Source organism: Macaca nemestrina, chromosome 15 (assembly GCF_043159975.1).
Source record: "Macaca nemestrina isolate mMacNem1 chromosome 15, mMacNem.hap1, whole genome shotgun sequence".
NCBI lineage: Eukaryota > Metazoa > Chordata > Mammalia > Primates > Cercopithecidae > Macaca > Macaca nemestrina.
Window position 1 is genome coordinate 37,610,493 of NC_092139.1, and position 19,678 is coordinate 37,630,170.

The 19,678-nt window shown below is 45.8% G+C and overlaps 1 protein-coding gene across 1 annotated transcript in view; it reads left to right on the forward strand.

Annotated features, from left to right (window-relative positions):
• LOC105481577 (pantothenate kinase 2) overlaps positions 1-11,745 on the forward strand; it is a 34,693-nt gene extending 22,948 nt beyond the window's left edge. The window contains 3 exon segments of the mRNA XM_011741240.3: positions 4,350-4,473; positions 6,112-6,237; positions 11,281-11,745. Of these exon segments, the coding sequence (XP_011739542.1) occupies positions 4,350-4,473; positions 6,112-6,237; positions 11,281-11,331 (301 nt within the window). The 3' untranslated portion in view covers positions 11,332-11,745.
• Positions 11,746-19,678: the final 7,933 nt, after the last annotated feature.

Consider the following 19,678-nt stretch of genomic DNA (forward strand, 5'->3'; position numbering starts at 1 on the left):
TCTAAGAAATACAGGAGGGCCGGGCGCAGGGGCTCATGCCTGTAATCCCAGCACTTTGGGAGGCCGAGGCGGGCAGATCATGAGGTCAAGAGTTCGAGACCAGCCTGGTCAACATAGCGTAACCTCGTCCCTACTAAAAATACAAAAATTAGTCGGGCATGGTGGTTTGTACCTGTAGACCCAGCTACTTGGGAGGCTGAGGCAGGAGAATCACTTGAACCCTGGAGGCAGAGGTTGCGGTGAGCTGAGATCACGCCACTGCACTCCAGCCTGGGTGACACAGTGAGACTCCGTCCCAAAAACAAACAAAAGAAATACAGAGATAAAATAATGGGCATATTTTTAAAAAAAGCTCTATTGAGATATAATTTACGTACTATAAAGTCACCTGTTTAAAGTGTACAATTTCGTGATTTCTAGTATATTTACAGGATTGCGCAACCATCACTGTAATCCCAATTTTAGGACATTTTTATCATCCTAGAAAGAAACCTTATATTCATTAGCTGCCACTCTCCATTCCCCCCATAGCCCCTGTCAAACAGTAATTTATTTTGTGTCTCTGTAGGTTTGCCTCTTCTGAACATTTAAGTGGTATCATACAGTATGTGATCTTTTGTGATTACTTCTTCGTTTAGCATAATGTTTTCAAACATTCACATTACAGTGTGAATCAGTACTTTATTCCTTTTTATTGCCAAATAATATTTCTTTTTTCTTTCTTTTTTTTTTTTTTTCTGAGACGGAGTTTTGCTCTTTTTGCCCAGGCTGGAGTGCAATGGTGTGATCTCAGCTCACTGCAACCCCCGCCTCCCGGGTTCAAGCAGTTCTCCTGCCTCAGCCTCCTGAGTAGCTGGGATTACAGGCATGCGCCACCAAGCCTGGCTAATTTTGTTTTTTTTTTTAGTAGAGAAAGGATTTCTCCATGTTGGCCAGGCTGGTCTCCAACTCCTGACCTCAGGTGATCCGCCTGCCTCAGACTCCCGAAGTGCTGGGATTACAAGCGTGAGCCACCGTGCCCTGCTGCCACATGATATTTCATTATGTGGATAATACTACATTTTATCCATTTATTGGTTGATGAACATTTGGGTTGTTTCCTTTTTTTGGTTATAATGTTGAACATTTATGTGTAAGTCTTTGTATGTATGCACATATATTTTTAATTCTTTTGGGTATATACCTGAGAGGAGAATTGCTGAGTCATATGATAACTTAATGTTTAATCTTTTGAGGAACTGCTACACTGTTTTCCAAAGTGGCAGTCCCATTTTACAGTCTTGGCAGGTTATGAATGTTTAAATTTCTTGTCAACACTTACTGTCTGTCTTCTTGGTTTTAGTTGTCTTAATAGGAGTGAAGTAATATCTTGTAGTGTTTTTATTTTTTAAGAGGCAGGGTCTCGCCCTGTTGCCCACGTGAGTGAGAGTGCAGTGTTGCGATCATAGCTCATTACAGCCTTGATCTCCTGGGCTCAAGTGTTTCTCCTGCCTCAGCCTCCTGAGTCACTAGGACTATAGCTGTGCACTGCCTTGCCTAATTTATTTTTTGTAGAGATAGGGTCTTTCTATGTTGCCTAGGCTGTCCTGGTCTCAAGTGATCCTCCCACTCCCACCTTGGCTTCCCAACATGTTGGGATTACAGGTGTGAGCCATCACGCCTGACTGAACACCTTTTTTGTGTGTGTGGCAAAGTCTCGCTCTGTTGCGCAGGCTGGAGTGCAGTGACACCATCTTGCCTCACTGAAACCTCTACCTCCTGGGTTCAAGCGATTCTCCTGCTTCACCTCCCAGGTAGCTGGGATTACAGGCACACCTGCAAATTATGCCAACATACCTGGCTAATTTCTGTATTTTTAGTAGAGGTGTGGTTTCGCCATGTTGGCCAGGCTGGTCTCGAACTCCTGACCTCAAGTGATCCACCCATCTCGGCCTCCCAAAGTGCTGGGATTACAGGTGTGAGCCACCGTGCCCAGCCCGAACATCTTTTCATGTGTTTACTGGCCATCGCTCTGTGGTCTTTGGAGAAATATCTGCTCAAGTCTATTGCTAAGTTTTTAGTTGGATTGTCTTTTTATTATTGAGTTCTGGATACAAGTCCCTTATTAGATACATAATTTGCAAATATTTTGTCCCATTTTGTTAGTTGTCTTTTCAGTTCCTTGACGGTATCCTTTGCAGCATGGAAATTTTAAATTTTGATGAAGTTAATCTTATCTATCATCTATCATTTGTGCTTTTGGTGTTATATGTAAGAAATCTAAGATAATGAAGAATTGCCTAATTTAAGATCATGAAGAATTTTTTTTTTCTTCTGAGAGTTTTATAGTTTTAGCTCTTTTATTTTATTATTATTATTATTATTATTTTTTTTTTTTTTTTTTTTTTTTTTTTTTTTGAGACGGAGTCTCGCTCTGTCACCCAGGCTGAAGTGCAGTGGCCGGATCTCAGCTCACTGCAAGCTCCGCCTCCCGGGTTCACGCCATTCTCCTGCCTCAGCCTCCCGAGTAGCTGGGACTACAGGCGCCTGCCACCTCGCCCGGCTAAGTTTTTTTGTATTTTTAGTAGAGATGGGGTTTCACTGTGTTAGCCAGGATGGTCTCGATCTCCTGACCTCGTGATCCGCCCGTCTCGGCCTCCCAAAGTGCTGGGATTACAGGCTTGAGCCACCGCGCCCGGCCATATTATTATTATTATTATTTTATTTTATTTTATTTTGAGATAGAATCTTGCTCTGTCACCAGGCTAGAGTGCGGTGGCGCGATCTCAGCTCATTGCGACCTCCGCCTCCCAGGTTCAAGCGATTCTCCTGCCTCAGCCTCCCGAGTAACTGGGACTACAGTGCATACCACCACGCCCAGCTAATTTTTGTATTTTTAGTAGAGGCAGGGTTTCACCATATTGTCCAGGATGGTCTCATCTCTTGACCTCGTGATCCGTCCGCCTCGACCTCCCAAAGTGCTGGGATTACAGGCGTGAGCCACTGCGCCCGGTGGTTTTAGCTCTGATATCTAGCTCTTATATTTGATCCATTTTGAATAACTTTTGTGTATGGTGTGAGGTGGAGGTCCAAGTTCATTTCTTTTGTGTGTGGATGTCCAGTTATCCTAGTACCATTTGTTGAAAAGATGATTCTTTCCCTGTTAAATTCTCTTGCCCCCTTTGTCAAAAATCAGTTGACCATAGATGTTTGGGTTTATTCCTGGACTTGATAAGTTCTGTGCCATTGATATATATATCTGTTTTTATGCCATTACCTCATTGCCTTGATACTGTAGCTTTGTATTAAGTTCTGAAGTAAGAAAGTGTGAGTCATCCAACTTCTTTTTTCAAGATTATTTTGGCTATTCTGGGTACCTTGAGGGTATGAATTTTAGGGTTAACTTGGCAAGGTCTATAAATAAGACAATTGGGATTTTAATAGAGATTGCGTTGAATCTTTTGGCCAATTTGGAGAGTATTGCCATCCTAATACAGAGTCTTCTGATCCAAAAAGATGGAATGCCTTTGCATTTATTTAGATCTTTGCTTTCTTTCAACGGTGTTTTGTAGATTTTATTGTACAGGTGTTACACTTTTGTTAGATATATCTGTAAGCGTTTTATTCTCTGATGCTATTATAAATGAAATCGTTGTCTCCATTTTGAGATCGTTTAGAAGTAAAATTGTTTTTCGTATGTTGGGGCACATGGCTTTTACTAATAGAAAAATCACTTATATACATGCTTGTTTACTAAGTTTAGACACTTGGTAAATGCTTTGATTTCATTTTCTGTGTTTGTAACATTTGCTCATTGGTCATCACTTCTTTTTCTGATTGGCAAATTATTGTAGCAGTTCTGCTTGGCGTGTACATTGAAGTACTTTTATCTTGTAGGGAAACCTGAAACTCTTAAGTAGCTCACTCTGGGACTCAGCTGTCTGTGCTTTGCTCTGCTCTGATGGAACAGTTTACTGGATGTGCATGTGACCATCTGAGTGGAACAGCTGTGCAGTTGAGATGAATGGCTGTTAGAGGTGTTGTCCTGGAACTGTCTGGTTGCAGGAGCAATGGTGCCTTCCAGTGCATCTGATGAGATTCTAACTGAATGTGTGAATATCTGGTATCAAAGCTCGACTTTAGTAGAAACCGCAGGGAAAGCTGTCTGCTCATTTAGATTGTTTGAGGGCTCTATTTGAAGCTGCATTTCTCTTTGAGCAGATGCTCTATTATTGCAAAATAAAAAGTTTGAAGATTTCAACAATGTTGCCCTAAAAGCTAATTTTATTTCAATAAAGTAACATTCAAGTTCTGTTGGGCTTTGTTGCTTTTGGTTTAGCAATGGGAATTTTTTTTTCCCCCCATCACAGCTTTGGAAACATGATGAGCAAGGAGAAGCGAGAGGCGGTTAGTAAAGAGGACCTTGCCAGAGCGACTTTGATCACCATCACCAACAACATTGGCTCAATAGCAAGAATGTGTGCCCTTAATGAAGTAAGGGGACATGGGTTTCTTTAATTGCTCTAAGGAAAAAACTGAACTTAAGTGGGCCCCACCATATGTCTGTCTTCTCAGAACAGTGCCTAAATGTAGTCATTTGGGGTGGGGTTTGTTTTAGCACGAAGTTAAAACTCTTCAAATAGAGATTAATCATCATCTTCTTTTTTTTTTTTAACTGAAGATAAACATTGCTACTTGTCTAGAGGTAAAATGACATATTTTGAGGACAAAGTAGAGGAAGAGTAGAAGGTAGCCAGTGTTCCAGATACTGGGGACTGTTGGGGGTGATGATGGATAACGATGCTGAATGTAGACTCCACACTCACCGCTGAGCTCTAGAGGCCCTAGGGAGGAATCCAGAGGAAGTCACTGAAGCTGGGAGAAGACTGAGCAGGCCGAGGAGTGCCCTCCTTGGCTCCCCCACCTCAGCAGAGCTGTGTCTTTGTGCTTTCAGCTTCTTTACAGTGCTGCCTTGTAGCATTCAGGTCAAGCAGCATTGTACAGGGCTATGAAAGAACCAAGAATGGGCTGCCCTTGGGGAAAGAGGATCTAGGATCCAGTTGGTGCAGCTTATGGCTTGTCCCTGTGTGTACAGTTGTTAAATTATTCTTTTATTTTTATTTTTAAAAAGTTATACTTTAAATAGATGATACAGGCATGGAGCTTAAAAGGAAACCTCAAAAGGCACAAAGGATTTGTCTCATTTTAAGTGAAAAAATACTGTATCAACATCAAGTAATTAAACATTTCTTTGTTTGAATATCATAACTACTTTTTTTCTTTATTGTATGTTCCCTTTCCTGTGCTTATGTATTTTCAGAAATTTTAGTTGGTGTGCATACCACAATTTGTATTTTGTACTTAAATATTACACATTTCATGGCTGTATATTTATTTGATCGAGTTATTTTATATTAAACAACATAGAGCTTGGCATTCGGTTGCTTGCTGATAACTTGGCAGTAAGCATTTTTAAGCATGAAGTTATTCTTTGGTTGAATTTTATTCTTGATATGGGGCTTACTTAGGAGGGAGATTTCTGGTCTACAGAAATGATCATGCTCATGAATTTTGACATTTATCGTCATGATGCTTTGCACAAGGGCTGCACCAGTTTAGATCATCTTTAGCAGTGAATGAGTGGATTAATTTTACTACAACTTTACTGACATTGGTGGTGGAATTTCAGTTGCTTTTTTTTGCTAGCTTATTAGGTCTAAAATTTTACTTTGATAACAAGTGGTTTGATTTTTTCCCTGTGTGTTATATTGCTTGTATACTTTGCCTGTTTGTGTCACTGTCCTTTTGGATTGGGGTCATACTGGTTTTTGTTTGTTTTTTTAACTTCTCTGTATAAAACATTGTATTTAAAACTAGTTATTACTGGTCATATTTAATACAAATGTTTTTCCTAATCTGTTTTCCTCTCCTGTGACATTATCTAGCATGCTTTGCAGTGGGTCCAGAGTTGTCTGGGGATCAGGTTTAAGTAGCCCTAGACCAACTGGACTAAATTTGATCAGCAGTCAAATTGTTGCTAAGAGCTATGCACATGGTGCTCTATTTGGGGTAGCTTTTATGAGAAAATAGGAATTAAGATGACAACTAATTGCCTTTTTTTGGTGTGCTCAGAACATTAACCAGGTGGTATTTGTTGGAAATTTCTTGAGAATTAATACGATCGCCATGCGGCTTTTGGCATATGCTTTGGATTATTGGTCCAAGGGGCAGTTGAAAGCACTTTTTTCGGAACACGAGGTAAGCTGACTTGTTCTTTGTGATATATTATGTACACAGAGGGCTTGCGGGTCACACTGTCATGGAACTTGAGGTAGAGGGTGGAGGTGAGATGGGCTGCAGTGTTTCTTTTGTTTTTTGTTTTTTCGAGATGGAGTCTCGCTCTGTCACCCAGACTGGAGTGCAGTGGTGCAGTCTTGGGGCTCACTGCAGCCTCTGCCTCCTGGGTTCAAGCAATCCTCCCACCTCAGTCTCTTAAGTAGCTAGGATTACAAGCGTGCGCCACCACACCCTGCTAATTTTTGTACTTTCAGTTGGCCAAGCTGGACTGATCTCAAACTCCTGACCTTAAGTGATCTGCCCTCCTTGGCCTCCCAAAGTTCCAGGATTACAGGTGTGAGCCACTGTGCCCACCTTTTTTGGTAGTTTAACTTTGTAACATTCGAAAGCTGTTTCTTCCCTGATACTAATGCAAGGTAGATTTTGGGTTAATTTAATCGTAAGCTTAGGAATTTTAGAGAAAAACCCTTGATGAACATTCCCCTATATTTCTGATGCCACATTTTTGTCTGAACTGTCCTTTATATCTTTTCTATTGCACTGACTGTGCCATTACTCTGGGTTCTGGTTTTTTTCATTTTTTTCAATGCCAATTTTTATATATTGTAATTCTTGTGCCAGTTATTTAAGATGCATGTTGTAAAAATGAATAGATCAGTAAACCTGTCAGACTAGAACCACACTATCATAAGAACTTAAGTACAATTGTAGACAGGCTGGAAATGATGGAATGGAAAAGAATCAGATTGCTCAACCTCATAGCCTGTCTTGGAAAGCACTCTTACTTTTCCTGTTGGGGAAAAGAAGCAGAGGTGTGGAAAGAGGATAGGGTTTGTTCTTCCCTTCTTGGTTGTGGGTCAATTGAACTATTATTTCAACTGTTCTTGGATTTTAGATATTGTTATGATGAACATTTTTCAGAATTGTATTGCATATTTAGTTAAATAGTCTATATCAATTAAAGGAAATCAAAGTCCAGATAGTAGCACAGATTTGAAGTGCTAGATTACTTTTTCTCTTTAAATTGCTTTAGTTCATAGTTGAAGTCCAAAGTACACAAATCCCCTTATCAAAAAGCTTAAAATTGAAGTCATCTAACTTAGTTTTAAAATTCTAGCATTACTGTATTTGTAAACCAGCACTGAATTGCCATTAAGTTTCTTACAGTTCATAGTGTTTCTGTATACATCTTTTTTTTGTGATCTCAGATTTATTTTATTTTGCTTTATATTAGAATTTTAAAAACTCGAATGTTAGATCTTTTTCTGCTTTATTTCTGCCTCTTGTTTAACCTTTTCCTAGGTAGAACATGGAGACTAGTTTTTTAAGTTAACCTTAAAAAAACCACAAAAAACAGGCTGGGTGCGGTGGCTCGTATCTGTAATCCCAGCATTTTGGGAGGCTGAGATGGGCAGATCACCTGAGGTCAGGAGTTTGAGACCAGCCTGGCCAACATGGCAAAACCCCATCTCTACTAAAAATACAAAAATTAGCCGGGTGCAATGGCGGGTGCCTGTAATCCCAGCTACTCGGGAGGCTGAGACAGGAGAATCTCTTGAACTTGGGAGGCGGAGGTTGCAGTGAGTTGAGATCACACCACTGTACTACAGCCTGGGCAACAGAACGAGACTCTGTCTCAAAAACAAAAAACAAAACAACAAAACAGACAAAAACACCAAACAGGCCAGGCGCAGTGGCTCACGCCTGTAATCCCAGCACTTTGGGAGGCCGAGGTGGGCGGATCACCAGGTCAGGAGTTCGAGACCAGCCTGACCAACATGGAGAAGCCCTGTCACTACAAAAAATACAAAAATTAGGCCGGGCATGGTGGCTCAAGCCTGTAATCCCAGCACTTTGGGAGGCCGAGGCGGGCAGATCATGAGGTCAGGAGATCGAGACCATCCTGGCTAACACAGTGAAACCCCGTCTCTACTAAAAAATACAAAAAACTAGCCGGGCAAGATGGTGGGCGCCTGTAGTCCCAGCTACTCGGGAGGCTGAGGCAGGAGAATGGTGTAACCCCGGGAGGCGGAGCTTGCAGTGAGCTGAGATCCGGCCACTGCACTCCAGCCTGGGAGACAGAGCGAGACTCCGTCTCAAAAAAAAAAAAAAACAAAACACACACACACACACACACAAATTAGCTGGGCGTGGTAGCACATGCCTGTAATCTCAGCTACTTGAGAGGCTGAGGTGGGAGAATCGCTTGAACCCGGGAGGCAGAGGTTGCAGTGAGCCGAGACGCGCTACTGCACTCCAGCCTGGGCAACAAGAGCGAAACTCCATCTCAAAATAAAAAACAAAACACCAGACTGATACTGTCATGTCATAATAGTTATAAGCCCTTTGTGAAATTCTTGGTTGCATTTTGTCCTTATTGCTCGCTGACTTTGTTTTTCCCACTGGTTAGCTTTGCTGGTCCATTTGTCCCTGTGTTTTCCATTTGCATTCAGGCCTTTGACTCTTTTGTTGATCTCTGTACTTGTGGAACTTTGATTACTTCAGCCTCTCTGAGCCTTGAAATATTTTCTTGCCCTCACATTGAAGTCACTTTAACTTTTCTTGTGAAAGCTTCCTATAGATTCTCTCAAGCCTTTCCTCTTTTCTTCCTTTACTCTTATCTTAGCATGTTGTAGTTTATAACCACCTGTTTCTGTCTCGATAGTAGCATCCCAGTCTTCAGTGGACCCCTCCCTCTCTCTCTCTCTGTGTATATATATGTATATACAATGGTTGACTTTATCTTCTGTATTTTATTATAAAAGGTACAGAAAGCTACCTAAAACAGACTGTATAGTGAACTATTAAGACAAATACCCTTGCCTCTGTATTTCCGTTGTGCTTTGTCCTGTAGCTGCTGGCTGCCTCACATCACAGATTGGTGTGGCTGCCTTTATTTTATTTATACACACCAAAACCAAAGATGGTCAATATGCCTTTCTTTTATTTGTTTGTTTTTGTTTTTTGAGATGGGGTCTCACTCTGTCAGCCAGGCCAGAGTACAGTGGCACAGTCTTGGCTCACTTTAACTTCTGCCTCCTGGGTTCAGGTGATTCTCTTGTCTAAGCCTCCTGAGTAGCTGGGACTAGAGGCACATACCACAGCACCTGGCTAATTTTTGTATTTTTAGTAGAGACACGGGGTTTGCCATATTGGCCAGGCTGGTGTTGAACTCCAGACCTCAAGTGATCCACCTGCCTTAGTCTCCCAAAGTGCTGGGTTACAGCTGTGAGCCACTGTGCCCGGCCAGTATGCCTTTCTTTTAAATTGCCAACTAGGGTGTGACAAGAAAGGCTTTGGCCTCTTTTGTTTGATCACGTTTCTTGAAGAAGCTTTTCGTGAAAGATAGAGTGGTTATTTATGATGTTTCAGAGACTTGTTTATTTTATTTTATTTTTTTATTTTTATTTTTATTTTTTTATGATGGAGTCTCCCTCTGTCGCCCAGGCTGGACTGCAGTGGCCGGATCTCAGCTCACTGCAAGCTCCGCCTCCCGGGTTTACGCCATTCTCCTGCCTCAGCCTCCCGAGTAGCTGAGACTACAGGCGCCCGCCACCTCGCCCGGCTAGTTTTTTGTACTTTTTAGTAGAGACGGGGTTTCACCGTGTTAGCCAGGATGGTCTCGATCTCCTGACCTCGTGATCCACCCGTCTCGGCCTCCCAAAGTGCTGGGATTACAGGCTTGAGCCACTGCGCCCGGCCTGTTTATTTTTTAAAAATCCATACACAAGTCTTTCAGGATCTTCTCATTCCTTATTTGGTTATTTATTTTAAAAAGTAGTCTGATACCTTACCTTACGGGTCGGAGACCCTGATGGATTCTGCATCGTTTTAGGATTTACCTCTGATTCTTGCTACCATTCTCTTTTCTGTCATTATGGGGTTTGCCTCGTTTTCTCTAATGTGCTATTCCTGTGTTTTGGTTGTGAGTTCTTGGTTGCATGTGACCAGACTGCTTGCTTCTGGAGACAGCACAGTGCTTGTCCTCTCTCAGCTGCTGCTTCTGTGTCTCAGGAGGGCTGAGGGCTGCCCTCCCTCAGGAACCTCCGTGCTTCCTCAGAGTTTGCTCTTTGTTCTGTGCCTCTCCACGTTGCCTCTGGGTGGTGGTGTTCCTTCCTATGCTCCCTGCTTCTGGGCCAGTGATCCAGGTGTGTGGTGACCACCTGGGCACAGCTGCTTGGCTGCTGTGGGCACCTCAGCTTCTCATGTCCTGTAGGGAACTCACCCACTGGCCTTGCTCTCCACATCTCTTACTCCTGTGTCCCCATTCTCAGGGATGTTGGCCCCCCCCCCCATCCTTGTCCCCTCTGGCTTCTGGGCCAGTGATCCAGGTATCTGGTGACCACCCGGGCACAGCTGCTTGGCTGCTGTGGGCACCTTAGCGTCTCATGTCCTGTAGGGAACTCACTCACCAGCCTTGCTCTCCATGTCTCTTACTCCTGTGTCCCCATTCTCGGGGATACTGCCCCCCCTCCTGCTGTCCTGTCCTCTGTTAGGGGTGAATCTTGAATCCATCTTATCTCTTACTCTCCCTCCCCCAGCCCAGTCGGGCTCTCACCATCTGTGACCCACCCCCCAACTGCACCTGCTTCATTGCACTTCACATCCCACCTCGCCTTCATTCCTTAGTTGTCTAGAAATGCTCCAGGCCTCTGCTGCTTCTCACCTCATTCCCCAGAAATACAAGTCAGTTTCTGTCTCTTACCAGAGGTAACTGAGCTGCTGCTAGCCTCATAGCTCCTATCGGCCCCTCTGCGGGTTTGGTTTTGCTCTTATCACAGTGGTCTGAAGTGCTTGGATAGTCTAGGACATCCAGCCCCCTCCCCAGACAGGGACTCCTTAGGGCATCTGTGCTCCCAGGCTGGCCTTGGCCCTTCTGGGGTGCTCAGGAAATGGGTATGCTGTGTGAAGGGCAGTGTTGGCTTTAACACTAGTCATCACATGTAAGGTGAGCTGAATAAGTCTAAGGAAAATTGCACTTATTTTTGGTGTATTTTCTTTCAGGGTTATTTTGGAGCTGTTGGAGCACTCCTTGAGCTGTTGAAGATTCCCTGATCGTTACCTGGGGAGGGGTTCCTGAAACCTTCCACCATGGGATCTGTGGACTTTCATTTCTTTAAGAGACTTACTCAATTTCATGACTGTGCACTACCTGAAACAAAGTGAGAAAGGATGCGTGTATTTTTCTAAGTCATCAAGATAAATCCTTAAGAATTCAGTCTAAACTAGCAACCAGGAAGGAAAGATATATTAAAAACAACAAAAAAGTGGCCCATGTCCAAGCAGTGTGAGGATTTGCTGTATATAAGTTGCCTGCTTTGTATTTTTGAAATCTCTGCATCACTCACTGGAGATGCTTTAGAAGAGAGCTGCTCTGTGTTCAGTTGACTGTGGTTTTGTGTCCTGTTTGAACTTGCTGAATGTAAGGCAGGCTACGATATGTTAAAATCTAATCACAATTTGTCAGTATGGTCTTGGCAATCATCTGTGCATTACTCTGGTTTGCATTAAGCCTGTGTGTGAACTTAACTGTAAAACATGTTTTATTTCAAGGTTCTGCAAACTTAATTGGGCAGGTTAATTGTGTACCTGAAACTTAACAAGCAGTTTTTGGAAGGGCAGTTCCACGTACTTTACACTAAATCCTGGGAATGAATGTCTGGAAAGACAGGACTTCTTTTCTTGGCAGAATTTCCTTGGGTAGTGGGAGGACTGTTCTGATGAAAGTGGGTACACTGGCAGAACCAGCACAATCTGGAAGACTAATATGAGTCAGAAGGGCCACTAGAATCAACACCTCCTCAGGGGATCAGGGAGAATCTGGTTTTTCTTTCAGGCTAAGTAGAAACGGAAGAACTGAGGTGTCGGTCAAAGAACTCATGGGGAGTTGGGGGTCCTTCAGGGCACTGTGGCACTGGGAGGTGAGGCTCAGAAGACTGCCCGAGTGCCAGGCTGCAGGTGCTCTTGGTAGGGGCTGAAGCTTTTCTTTCTGCTGTGCAGAATAATTTCAAAAGCCTTTCCCAAGGAGAGAATGCACCTTTCATATCTGAGGTCTTAAGTGGTGCCCATATTGCTGTTGAAGGCAAGGACGGGCCTGTACAAAGCAGCCTTGGACCAGGAAGGAAAACCCCAAGGCTGTGCAGCCTCCCCGCAGTTTAAGGCTGCGGTCAGGGAGGGATGGGCAGGGTGCCAGCCAGCCGCATGGGGGCAGCAGAGGCATCTGCGCTCCAGCTGGGGCTAGGGGAACTGATGTGTGGGTTGTTCCACTAGGCATGGCCACATCTGCACTTGGGCCTTGGCACTTAGGAAATATGGTGCTGCTGCATTGGGACCTTGGGTGCAGAGCAGGATGGCTGCTGCATGGAGGGTAATTTTGTCCCCTGGACAGTGATTGGTGATCCTCCTCCCTGCTGCTGCTCTTTGCAGGCTCCTGGCCTATAACTACCTCTGATGTCCTAATCATGAGTTCCTCTGCCCTCCTCTGCTCCCAGCGGCGCTTTTGGTGGTCTCACCCTTCTCCAGTACCCAGCCACCAAAGATGGCACCACCATCCTCCTGTTTGTACCACAGGGTGCTGCTCCCTGGGCCAACTTCTGTGAACTTGCTCACTTCCCATGGAGACCCAGGCCAGGGCCTGCCCCTCTGGGGTCCCTGTGCTGTGGTCCTGCTGCCTCTGCTGTGCTGACTGTTCAGGAGGTTGTCCATTGCTCGACGTGGGGCATCATGCAGCCCTTGCTGTTCCCACAATTTTAACAGAGAAGGAAACTGAAACCCAGATGAGTAAGCCTGCCCAAGGCCACTCAACTGGAAAAGAGCAGAGCTGGACGCAAACCCAGGACTCTCTGTCTCTGGTGCCTGAGTTGGGAAGATGCTGTTGATGTCCCCTTCTGCCTCGCTTTGAGCTTCCTCCTCCATGGGCCTTCCCCCTCCTCTAGAGAAACCAGTCCATTTCCTCATGTTCCACCTTGTGCTTAGCACATTCTGTCACTCCACAGCAGGTTTTTTTTTGTTTTTTGAGATGGAGTCTCACTCTGTCACCCAGGCTGGAGTGCAGTGGCGCGATCTTGGCTCACTGCAACCTCTGCCTTACTCCTGCCTCAGTCTCCCGAGTAGCTGAGACTACAGGCGTGCACCACCGTGCCCGGCTGATTTTTATATTTTTAGTAGAGATAGGGTTTCACCATGTTGGCCAGGCTGGCCTCGAACTCCAGACCTCAGGTGATCCGCCTGCCTTGACCTCCCAAAGTGCTGGGAATACAGGTGTGAGCCCCTGTGCCCGGCCCACAGCAGGGTTCTTGGTAGGCCACCAGTGAATCCCATGGCACTGAATCTGGCATTCATTTCACAGCTTTGTCTCAGTTCTCACTCAGCACAGCCCTCTTGCGTGTCCTGCCAGTCTACTAATGTTCTGGCTCATTCTCTGCTGACAGTTAGCTGTGGCTGTCCTCAGCCGCAGTCCAGGGTCTCCCCAAGCAGTCATCAGCAGCACCTTGACTGATTTCCAGGGAACACTTCAGCCGCCCCTTGCCTCTGAGCTCCAGCCCCAAGGCACTGCCTTCTCTCTACATTTGTAGATCTCTATGCAGCATTGTCCACACCCTCATCCCAGCTTACTGCTGTCTCACCACCTCCAGGTTGTGAGGTGCCCATAAACTCTGCTGTTACCATTGCCACTTCCCTGTCTTCTCTCAGCAGCTGTCCCTTTCAGTCTGCCCTCCACTAGTGGCCGTGAAGGGGGCTGTGACCATGGTCCAGGTGAGAAAGGAAGGCCTGAACTAAGATGGGAGAAGTGGATGGCCAGAATGGAAAGATGCTTAGAGGGCTTGTGTTGGGAAGTAGTGACTGGATACAGGGGAGGGAGGGGAGATACCAAGAGGGCACCTGGGCTCATTTGTGGACTACCTGATTTTGAGACTCCAAATAAGCACTGGGTATTTGGATTGGAGATACAGAGCTGAGAATGATCTGCATGTAGGTGGGCAAAGCAAGGGGATTTCATGAGTTCTAAGGTAGGGTGAGAAAAATAATGGCGAGTTGAGCAGTGAAGGAAGAAGCTGCAAAGAAAACGACTGCTCAGGGAGAGGCCGGCCAGGGGCCTGTGGCTCGGGACTGAAGGAAGAGGAGCTCTCTGGGCATCTGAATTGAGGTTGCCCACATTTGTTTGCAAGATCCTGGCTGGCCTTGATGAAAGCCAGGAAGCCACGGGGCAGAAGCTGACTTGGAGAGGTCCTAGTGAGGGGTGGTGAGAGCAGCAACAGTCACAGGAAGGCTTTGGATGAAGAGTTTTTTTCTCCTGACACTAGTTATTTCCAGGCCTCGGATATAACTAGGAGCTTGGGGTGGGGGCACTTCTTCACGGTGGTGTAGCGTGTGGAGGAAACACTCAGTTAACGCTACTTCGGCCAGGTGCGATGGCTCACGTCTGTAATCCCAGCACTTTGGGAGGCGAAGGCGGGTGGATCACCTGAGGTCAGGAGTTCAAGACCAGCCTGGACAACATGGCGAAACCCCATCTCAACTAAAAATACAAAAATTAGCCGGGAATGGTGGTGCGCGCCTGTAATCCCAGGCACTCAAGAGGCTGAGGCAGAGAATTGCTCGAACCCAGGAGGCGGAGGTTGCGGCAGTGAGCCGAGATTGCTCCACTGCACTCCAGCCCGGGTGACAGCAAGACTGTCTCAAAAAAAAAAAAAAAAAAAGTTCTATTTCAGGTCACCCTGGTGCTGGTGTTCACGTGGAAGACAGCTTATCTGTATCTAGCTGTTTGCAGAGCTCAGGGACGCCAGGGGGCTTCAGCCTCCACTGTACTCTGCATTCCAGGATTCTCTCTTCTCTGGCTGTGGTGGCCTGGCACTCTCTTCACCACTGACCCCACCCCCGCTTGCACACCATGCCATAGGCGGGGACAGGAGCTTCCATCACAATCACTCAGTACTAGTTACCAGAATCACTCACCTTGAGTTTCCAAGTCTTGCTGAAGGTGCTTAAGTGGCACATGGATGTTCCCCCTGTTCAAAGGCATACGCACAACACTTAAGTATTTTTCAGAATTTGTTTTTATTTACACGTTTGACTCAATTACATGCATGTTTTATTTTTTAAAGAGTGATTAGCAAAATGCATTAAAATTTTAAAATAGCAATTAAATATACAAAAATATAGCTTACAAAAAACTGCGAATGTTTAAAAATATTCTGCTGCAGAATTTTTAGTGTACAAACACGTCTATGAAACCTGAGGCTCAGCATTTCATAAACCTTTTTTTGAGGGAGTTACACAATACCTAGTGAGGAAACCCGAGGGCCAAACTACAAGACGAAGGTGCCCCCTTTCCTGGCAATGATGTCAAAAGACCAAGAGGCGACAGTTACCAGCAACACTCTAGGAAGACCAGCTGTCACCAGAAGGGACTTCCTAACACTTGCCACACCTGCTCCCCCGACTCCCCCGCCCTAGTGGGGGCCTGGGAGGGAAGGGCAGATGGAGAGGAACGGTGTGCAGTGGGCCTGAGACACAGATCCACCAGGCCTGGGGCTGGCACAGGGAGCTGAGAAGAGCTCCCTCAAAGCACAAACAAGTCCGCTGACACTGGTGGGGCCCTTACAGTTACAGAAGCAGGGACTGGATGGTAAGCCAAAGGTGCTGACGCTTGATCAAAAAGTGGAGTACATCTTTGCATCTTGTAACAATTTGGGCTCTGTAGCTGAATTGGCAAAGTAAGGTTTACTGAGCAAGCCCCTCTTCTTCTGATATCCCCACTCAAATGGAAGCACATTCCACAGCACATGGGGATCCCTCACTAATCTTTACTAAAGAACCATGACCCAGCATTTTCCATTTATCAACTGGATATTTAGGCATGAATCTGGACACGTCCATCTCCTTAAGAAATCTGTAACAGCTACAGGAAAAAACACCCAGGGCCAGAGATTCTACAAGTGCCAGAAGGGTGGAGGTGATAAGAATTTTTTCACAAGTTTTGGGTTAGGGCACCAGTTGCAGTTTTAATCCAGAGGAGGATCTGAGCTGCTGCTGTAGGGGGCAGGTACACCAGGGAGGTGGGTGTGGACAGAGAGGCACTGGGCAGCTGCTGGGAAGCAAAGCACAAGTCTGTGCCCCTACCACCAGGGCTGCCTGGAGGAAGCAGCTCTTTTCATCAGCGGGGACAAAAATGAACTTAAACTAAAAGAATTACTGGCCGGGCATGGTGGCCCAGCACTTTGGGAGGCCAAGACGGGCGGATCACGAGGTCAGGAGATCAAAACCATCCTGGCTAACACGGTGAAACCCCGTCTCTACTAAAAAAAGTCGGACGTGTTGGTGAGTGCCTGTAGTCCCAGCTACTCGGGAGGCTGAGGCAGGAGAATGGCGTGAACCCGGGAGGCGGAGCTTGTAGTGAGCTGAGATCGTGCCACTGCACTCCAGCCTGGGCAACAGAACGAGACTCCGTCTCAAAAAAAAAAAAAAGTTGGTGGGGTAATTTCTGTTGTCAAATGGAAAACAAGGGATAAGGGGAAAATTCTGTAGGAAGCATTTTTTTGTGTTTTGTGGGTTTTTTTTTTAGCTAGTCTCAAAAAACTCTGTCGCCCAGGCTGGAGTGCGGTGGTGTGATCTCGGCTCACTGCAACCTCTGCCTCCCAGGTTCAAGGAATTCTCCTGTCTTAGCCTCTTGAGTGGCTGGGTTTACAGGCATGCGTCACCATGCTGGGCAAATTTTTGTGTTTTTAGTAGAGAGGAGGTTTCACCGTATTGTCTAGACTGGTCTTGAACTCCTGACCTCAGATGATCTGCTTGCCTCAGCCTCCCAAAGTGCTGGGATGTTGGGATTACAGACGTGAGCCACCATGCCTGACCAGAAGCATTTTCTTTTCAAAGTGTGTGCATAGAGTCGGGAGGCCAGCCTGGGCAACGTAGTGAGTTAGGACCTGTCTCTACAAAAAATACGAAAATTAGCCAGGGTGTACACCTGTAGGCCCAGCTACAGACTGAGGCAGGAGGATCACTTGAACCCAGGAAGTTGAGGCTGCAGTGAGCTACAGTGGTGCCACCGCACTCCAGCCTGGGTGACAAGACCCTGTCTCAACAACAAAAAGCTGGGAGGGAAAGGGAGCAGCTTCATGAACTGACACTGGACATTCAGGCATATCCACAGTTAAACATGAGACTCACTGTGTGCTTGCTCAGTAGATGTCTGCCCCACAAAATAGAAGCCTTCAGTTGCTGCTGCTCAGACTCCTGCATCAAAGACACAAGAGTTTGCCTAAGAGACCACCACAGTTGTAGCCACACATCACCACTGGTCCTCACTTGGAACTGGCCAAGGTCGGGGAGGGACCAGCAGCTGTCCAGGCACCTGCAGAGGCTGCTCAGAGCTGGGAGAGGCCTGTGCCACTGCTGTCAGCTAGAGCCTGATCTTGAGCATCCTGTCACAGAAAGTCAATCAGAAAAATCTGGTTGTGCTCTTGGATTAGCTGGGCATTTGGTGTAAGGGAGGGACTGCAGATTCTGATTTGTATAGAAAACTAAACTTCAGTATGTTGCAATAAAATGAAAGTATGTCTTATTCAACAGGAATGTGATTGCAAAAATATCCCCCAATTCTGGGTTCACATTTTGTATTCTGATTTCTGGGATGGCTCTTCCCACATTAGTAGGAATGTTCCTTGAATACACTTGTCTGGTATCGCATGAGCAGAAAAGGAGAAAAATTATATACACACACATATACACATGTGTGTACATGCATAAATGATCTCTGGAAGGATACCCAAGGAACAAACTAAGAGTAAGTACTCGTGGAGTGAGAAGCTGAGCTTGCTGGGCATCAGGAACTCAAGAAAGGCTTTTAACTACTTTATGATTTGTGAACCACGTGAATGGACTACCTATTCAAAACATTAAGAAAGGAATACACAGCACTGAACAACCAAGTCAGAGTTCACTGTGGGCAAAGGCAGAGATGACCAAGGAAGAAAGGGGCCAGGTGAACCTGGGCCTCAGGGAAAGCCCCTACAGCTCAGGAGGCTTTTTGGCTGAGGTTCTATTCCTATCATGACAGCAGAGGAGCCCATGTGACCCAGATAATGTTATGTGGCATCAGCAGCCCCCATGACACCAGGCCTGCTGCCCACCAGGCTCTGGGCACCAGCTAACCCTCACAAGAGGTGCCAGGGGTGTTATTACAATACCTGGGTGGTAGATAAGGAAAAAGAGACTCAGAGGCTAACCTGCAGAAAGGCCTGAGGCTAGTGAGTGGCAAGAGGCAATTCCATCACTCTCAGCACTCTGCCTAGAGCTCTGGGGATACCGCCCAGAATGGATTTCATAATTCCCAAAAAGCCTCTCAGAAAAATAATTCCTACTTGTTCAAAGTAGCTTAGAGCAGGATCAGGCCATGGAGATGACATGATTTTGAAGTGGGGTTGTGAAAAGGACAAGGCCCAAGGCTATTCCTCTGATGGATCCAAGGGGCTTGGCACTGGGGAAAAGGATCTTCTTGTCAAGAACAGGGCATCCGGTAATGGTGGGAGGTCCCCTGTATCCCTCAGCTCAGACCTTCCCAGAGGTCACCTGCCCCTATTTGGCCATTTCTGTCCTGCCTTCCCTGGCTAGGCAAGCACAGGCTCCAAGGACCTTATCTGCCAGGGACAGGCCTAACCAAATCACAAGTGGCAAAGAAAAGCAGATGTCAACTTCCTAGTGTCTGATACCGACCCAACCAGGAATCAAGCCAGGCTGGTTTTGTTCCGTTTCTGAAGCCAGCTGAATTCAAATGTCTCCCTAGCAACTACTACTGATTCAGCCACCCATGGAGTCCAGTTGGGGCTGAGTTATGCTCCACTAACCCACAGCAGACCAGCAACATTCTATCTTTGAGCTGCTTAAGAAACACACAAAGGATACCAGCCAGTGGTCCAAGAGCAGACCAGAATCCCCACGCATCTACGCAGTAACAAGTCCCAGCAACTCCTTAAGATAGATGTGGAAAGGGTGACTTTACCATGGGGTTCGAGTGTTTAGCTAAGAGAGTATAAAGGGGTCCCTAACTCATTCTTTAAAAAAAAAAAAAAAGGATTGTCTTTCAAACAAAAAACCCTGCGATTTTAATAAGAATTAAAGGAGGATGTAAATTAAAAGGCCTTCTATTTGCATGTACAGCAATGCAGATGCACAGGCCCGCCCTGGTGGAGGACCCAGATGCAGGGAGCAAATATTCAGGTTATGTGGCTAAGAGTCGCAGGAACTACTGTTAGTGATACTAGGCTTGCTGCAGGAGGATGTCACGCTGAGAAAGGGAGGTGACTACGAGCAGAAAAAGTACTCTCACTGTTCCAGCTTCCAGCCCAGTCCTAGCAGAATGAATGCATTTTGAAATCACTCCACATTCACATGTGCTGAGAAG